The sequence below is a fragment of the Polistes canadensis genome, unplaced genomic scaffold, assembly GCF_001313835.1.
Source record: "Polistes canadensis isolate GaletaPanama2010 unplaced genomic scaffold, ASM131383v1 scaffold_128, whole genome shotgun sequence".
NCBI lineage: Eukaryota > Metazoa > Arthropoda > Insecta > Hymenoptera > Vespidae > Polistes > Polistes canadensis.
In genome coordinates, this window is record NW_014569675.1 from 403,465 (window position 1) to 410,785 (window position 7,321).

Consider the following 7,321-nt stretch of genomic DNA (forward strand, 5'->3'; position numbering starts at 1 on the left):
ATTAGAAAAGGAGAAACGGACGAAATAAATAATATATAAATCGAATTATTTAGAAACATTATAATAAATAAAAGGAATAACAAATATTAATATATTCAAAGCTAATGCCAATAAATCACTGGCAGCGCAAACAAGGGTCTGAAAATATATAATAATAATATTTAATAATGCTATATATAATAAATATGTATATATATATATATATGTTATATAAATATTAAAATAAAAAAAAACTCTAAAAATGGCCGACGAGGAGAATGGCTGACCAAAAGGAGAGGCGGATACGGTGATTGGCTCTTCGTTGTTTACTCTTCGAGGATCTCTCTGTCTTGACAGAAAAAAAAAACAAAAAATGCAAAGTATAAATAATATAAGAAAAAGTTAAAGAAAATTCTAATGGGAAAAGCTTTATTGAAAAATATCAAAATAGTATCGAAGCGACGAAGAGAGTGGCTACAGTCGAAGTCCCCTTTAACGAAAAATAAACAAAAAAAAAATGAATAATAAAGCATCCCTTATATTATCAAAATCATACGATAACAATTTATCTCGAATCTAATGGAAGATTTAGAAGAAACGAAAAAGAAACAATCGCGAGAGGAAAGATTGGTTGGAGACGCATGCCAAAGAAAATAAACAAACAAATCCAACAAACAAAAATAAATATAAATGAATAAGTAGAAACAAATTGTGTAATATATAGAGTATAAAGAAATTGAACAAAAATAAATGGGAATGACAAAAAAAAAAAGAAAAGAAAGGTGGGAAATATCCTTAAGAATCTGTTAAGCACCCAAAATGGTGGGGAGAAGATATTGAAAAAAAAAAAAAAAAGTAAGAAGTAAAAATGGCATCTTAAAGATGGACATATACTACTACTTATCTACATACGTACATGTATATATATATATATCATATATTTAAAAAGTAAATAATTAAATAGAAAAAAGTCATATGAGACCTACAAAAACCTACAAAAAATGAGAGAAAAAAACGAAACGACGCGGCCCTTTATTGACAAATGAAGTTTAAAGTACTACAACACTGTCGTTCTTTCATATTCTTTCTTCCAGAATCGGACAATGAAAGCGTTCCCTCGCCGGTAAAGACGCAGCCACAACCAAGGGTGCCCTACTGCAAGACCTACGAGGAGATCAGACTAGAGGAGATACAAGCGGAAAGTGCGGCTTATTATTCGTATAACGATGAGGATAGTCAAGGTGTTGCTGAACATTCATTGAAAAAGTATTGTTCGAGGATGAACAATCAATATCCTCCTAAGGTTGTTTTTAATAATATAACAACGAACAAACGGATTTTAGCAACTCGAGGTATCCGAAGAAAACTTCGAGTTGATGAAACAACTGTTGGAACTATTGAGAATAAAAAAGAAGAAGATAATAACCACGAGGAAGACGAATCAATGATGCCAGAAAAGAAGAAAATGAAGATTATTAATAATAATAATAAGAAAGATAATAATACCAATGAATTGAACTTTACAATTTTATCGTTGGAGGAAATACGTAGACGCAAGAAACATAAAACTTTGAAACAAGGCGTTGAATTGTTGGAAAACGTCAAATCTGATCTGTCAAAATTGTTCGATGAAAGGACTCTTCCTCCTCCTCCTCCTCCAACCAATGATCTTTCGAAGAATCCTACTGAAACCTCTTTAACTATTCTTCGAATATCATCCGACGTTACGTTACCGATTAATAGAGGCATTAAGAGAGCTTTAGAAAAGGATAAAGGAACGACAGAATCCGATGAAAATAATCGTAGAGTTAAAGCTAAATTAGGTGACAATAATACCGAACGTTTGACCAAAGTACCACCTGTAAGATTAAGAAGATCACCGAAAAGGTATCTCATTAATATCGCAACCAACGAATCCGTAATTTCGAAGAAACAACAGCAAGATATTATTCCTACGACTATTATCAACGATAACGATTTGTTGTTAACGTCTGATCAAACGTCTGTTAGAATTGATAACAAAATGAACGAGATTGATGCGGATAATGAAAGGAATAAACAAAATTTAACATCGAGACTCGATGATAGTCTAGACGTTAGAGTTAAATTGAGAGATCATTCTACTAATAATAATACCGGCAGAAAAAATGAAGTTGAAGTACGATTATGCGATAGCAGTACGGACGAGAAACGCATGAGAATCGAGGACGAATCTAAAACGTTTAATAATTATGTAGAAAATGAACAAACCAAATCCGTATTAATGGACACCATTACGGAAGATTCGAAAGCTAGCAGACTTTCCTGTGATAGTTTGCTAAACATCAACGACGACGAATATTTTACTCTTCTCGATACTGCATCCGATGATATTCTCAAGGACATAGATGCATTACTCAAAGACAAACCAGTGCTTTGAACTAACTACTCGGGGGATTATCGGGCGCGATTGGATTACCTCGGACGAAGAAATAATTTTTAGTACTTAAGTTTTTCTCCTTTTCTTCTTCGCGTCCATCTTCTTATTTTGCACTTTCATCATCGTCATTTACTTCCTTCTTTTTCCTTACACCTCTTCTACGGTATGGATGACAAAACACAGAAAGAGAAAAAATAAAAACAAATAATAGGCGTTTATTTTAATATAAACTTTTTTCTTTTTTTTTTTTTTTCTTCTTTTTCTATTCTCTTTTCTTTTTTCCATATTTTGTTTGCATATTTGCATTTATAAATTTTCTTTCTATTCGTCAATACCTTTTTGTTTTATTAATCATTATTCTTACACTTTTAGATTGATTACAAATGATATGCATTTTATGTGCATACATATATACGTGTTATGTAAGAAATGATAATGATTTAATTTATTTACATGGATACGTTTATGTAAATCATAAACAATTTGGAAAAAGACGAATTTAACGTAATTTTATTTATATTTTATTATATTCGTCTCTGTGTGTGTCATCGTTGTCATCTTATTCATCGGTGGATGATTCGAAGTATAAGTTTCTCATCGAAACTATATATAAACCAAGGTGTTTAATTATAATTAATTATTATATTAGAAAAATACATTGCATGGTTAATCCGTTTGGATACCTTGTGAGAACAAAAATAATATAGTTTATAGATTAGGCACATTAGTTATTCTATGATGATTAGATGATCAGTGCAATTTTAAAGACGAATTTATTGTATTTTTGTATATTTCGAAAATTTTCTCATTCCCATGGTTTTTTTTTTTTTTTAAATTTTATTCTAAACGATTTTCATGTCATTGGCCAAATACTTATGTTAAAAGATTATAAGTAACATTCAATTTACAAAACAAAAAAATATGAATACGATTTTTATACAAAATTGTCCACATGTTTTATAATCGTGACTTTGACAAATTAATTAATTATATGTATAATTAAATACTTATAAACATATTCTCGTAATATTACGAGGTGGATTTTAAATGATGTCATTTTTAAAATTAACGTTGTTACATATAATCAGCCCTTATTTTAATCATGACTTGTTAAAATTATTTTTTGCATTGATATCAAGGCTCTTGTATTAATTTCCTAATTTCTAATTCGAGAAAGATTTTTTTTTGTTTTTTTTTTTTTGTTTTTTAGGAAACGTGGAGCAAACGAATTAACGATATCTTAATCGAAGGGCTAGATCACACAAACGATTGTAGATTAGGAAACATTTTATTCGAATTGAATGAAAAGTAATGAAATAAAAATAAATAGAGCAAATAAAAAAAAAATAAATAAATAATTTAAAACAAAAAAAGGATCATCTCTTCGTTGGACAACTTCGTTGGAAAGATAACGAGATTCTCTGTTCGTTTTATCTGTATTATTCATTCAATAACTTTCTCTATCTCAATCTCTCCTTTTTTGTTTTTTGCTATTCATTTTTATAGGCAATTTAATAGTATTATTACGAAAACATTAATTAACACATTGCGTAGGGGGGAGGGTTGTTTTGCTCGTTAAACAACGTACATCCATAGTCCGAAAATTTGTAAGCAAGTTAAAAAAAGCTAATGTTAGTTAAATACTAACTCTCCCCCCCCCCCTCCTCATACTCTTCATCAAATTTAATATAATTTAATGAAATTATCATTTTTATTCGATGAGACGTCGAATATACGGTGTTTATAAGAAAATATCAAAAATTATTTTCTAATTTTATACGCAATGTGTTAATAACCATTTTTCTTATGATTTCAATAGTAAATTACTATTTTTATTTAATGTTCTTTCTTTTACTTTTTCTTTTTCTTCTTTTTCTTCTTCTTCTTTATCTTTTTCTTTTACTATTATTTCTTTTCGTTTTGTTAAAACCAGAGTTTACGTGAGTTTAACGTATCCTCGACTGAGAATAATTGTATAAAATAAATTATCGAAGGCCAAGAAGAAAAACAAAAACGAAAACAAAAAAATATATGATTGTTACATTTGCAAAGTATATAAACACGTCTATGTCTTTTCATTTTTCTTACCTTTTATCTCGATAATATTATATACGTATGTGAAATACGTGTAAATGTTATATGCTTATGTTAGATATATCTGTATATATATATATATACTTATAAGTGTATATACGTGAGAGAAAAATTTCTTGTCTTTTTATTTTCTCAAACTCGTTTTTTAGAATATCATCCCTTTAGTGAATCTAAAAGTGTTTAGAAAAGGTTTTACGTGAAGACAATGAGGTAAGTATCGATTATTTATTAAGGTGATAATAATCGAGTGAAAAGGAAGCATGCTTTGATGTTAAACAAAGTACATTTCTGGTCCAATGAACACGTATATCAAAAAAGATACACACATATATATAAGTTACGGTCAATGTACAGAATCCTGGTAATGTATATAATGAAAAAATTCTGATATAACACTGACAGAATTCTTAAAAAAAACCCTGATATTGTGTTCTTTAATACAACCAACTGAAACACATATTCTAGATTGACCAAAACTTTCTGGGCATTCTATACAATGTCTGGATTCTGTACATTGACCGTAACACATATATACATATGTGTATGCGTTAGTGATTATTGAAGTGATCTAAGATTTTTTCTTATAAAATATATTTTTATCTAGCACGTTATATAAAACATTTTTAAGTTACATATATATATATAAAAAAGAAAACCTTATTTTTATTTAATAAAAATGTTATATATACTTACTTTAATGGAGTTTTTATTAATGCGTGTGTTAGTGGTGATGAAAAGAATGAATAAACAAATGGTTATTAGGAGATTGTAAAACAAATCTTCTTATTCGTGGCTGTAAAGCTGAATAATTAAAATATACATACATATTACTTTTCCCTATTTGTTATTATAAAAAAATAATAGCTTGTAAATAATAAAAATCGGAGAAAAGGGGTATGAATATTGTAAAACACACATAATATATGATTTAAATCATTTTTATAATCACTGGCTCATATTTATATGTATAATATAGAAATATCATACGATTTTTATTCTTGGAAAGAAGGAAAGAAAACCATAAAAAAAAATATATATTTATATATATTTATATAAAAAACAAAAGAAGAATTATGAATCCATGTATGTATATTATTTATAAGAATTTTTTCACGGATGAATTTAAATGCACACACTATTTATTTAGAATGCATAAATCGTACGTTTAACATACCTGACCTAAGGGAATCACATTCGCTCGGTTTATCTTTTTTTTTTTTTTATTATTATTTTCATTACCATTATTATCATTAATATTAATATTAATATTATTATTAATTATTAATTAATTATCATTATATTATTATTAATATTATTATTATTATTATTATTATTAATTATAATATTATTATTAATTATCATTATTAATATAATTACTTCTTCTTCTTCTTCTTTTTCCTTTTTGTTTATCTTAATCCATTCTCGATTGGATTTTGCACCGGAATATAAATTACGAATTATTTATTATCCAGTATCGCTTTTCTAGAATTAGAATCCAACTATATGTATATATGTATATAAATGACTGACCGATATTCTGACACTGTGTACACGTACAATAACACACATTCATCATCATCATAATCATCATCATTTCCGATATTTTATTATTTTTGTTTGTTTGTATCCTTTCTCGTTCGTTACATGAATATAAATAATAGCGGTAATGTGTCGACTTAGAAACTATTACTTTATTTTCTCTGTCCTTTTAATGTTTTTTTTGTTTTTTTGTTTTCTCGTTTTTTATTTTTATTTCCTTTCTTCCTTTTCATCATTATCATCATCATCATCATCATCATTATGGTTTACATACTTGCTGCTTAGATTTTTGTCATTCAATCGAAAGACATTTAAGAAACGCGTTAATGATATTTCTTTAGAAGATCATATCATCAATTTTGTTACACGTTGTAAAATTTCTTTGATCGATTTATTTATCTCACTCGTTCATTCACTCACTCATTCTCTCTCTCTCTCTCTCTCTCTTTCTCTCTTTTTCACGCATACACACAGACACATACACTTTCATTCTCATTTTTACACTCCTTTACTAAATTATTTTACAAGAAGGTTGCACAATGCACACTGTCGATAATCGATAGGTCTGACTACAATTGTTATTTTCTCTTTCTTTCTTTCGGGTAGCTCCTTCTTTCCTTTTTCTATTTTAATTTACTTCTGTGCGTTATTTTTCAATATTATATCGAGCCGATTTCGTGTCCCTTTTTCTCATTTTCTGAACACGTCAAAGGCAGTTTTAAATAGAAGCAGTAAATCGTCTGTCAAATATTTTTAGCCCGAGATAAGCGTATGTCCTTTCACTGTTATATGTGAATTTTTGTATAAATTGTATGTACGTATGTATGTATGTATGTATGTATGTATGTATTTATGCGTGTGCATGTAATATAATTAGCAATTAGTTTTTAATAGAGAGTATACAAGCAAAATGTGTGTAAGATTAAAACGGTATAAGTTCGTTATGGTGTACCATTATGGCGTATCAATTTTTTTTTTCTTTTTAATAATAGATTTCTGACAAAAGTGGAGGAGCTATGTAATATGTATAAATACACATGTGTATGTATTATATGCAGTTCGCATAGTTCGTTCCTTCGCAAAGTGTGGCAATGTACAACGATAAAAAGAAAAAGAACACACACGTAGACAGACACACAAAACGTGTTAAGCTCAGCTGATTTCTTTTTTTTTTTTTTCCTTTTTTTTGTTTTAACTCTTTCTACCTCTTCCTCCCCTTTCTTCTTTTTTTTATGGACTACTACGTAGTAAACATAATTATCAATTGTCATCGCTATGATATATTTATAT

At 28.1% G+C, this 7,321-nt stretch overlaps 1 protein-coding gene across 1 annotated transcript in view; it reads left to right on the forward strand.

The window, feature by feature from the left end:
* Positions 1-2,619, forward strand: part of LOC106788167 (metabotropic glutamate receptor-like protein R) — a 16,523-nt gene extending 13,904 nt beyond the window's left edge. Inside the window, exon 6 of the mRNA XM_014751186.1 lies at positions 1,074-2,619. Coding sequence (XP_014606672.1) covers positions 1,074-2,398 — 1,325 coding nt within the window. The 3' untranslated portion in view covers positions 2,399-2,619. The remainder of the gene's footprint in view (positions 1-1,073) is intronic.
* Positions 2,620-7,321: the final 4,702 nt, after the last annotated feature.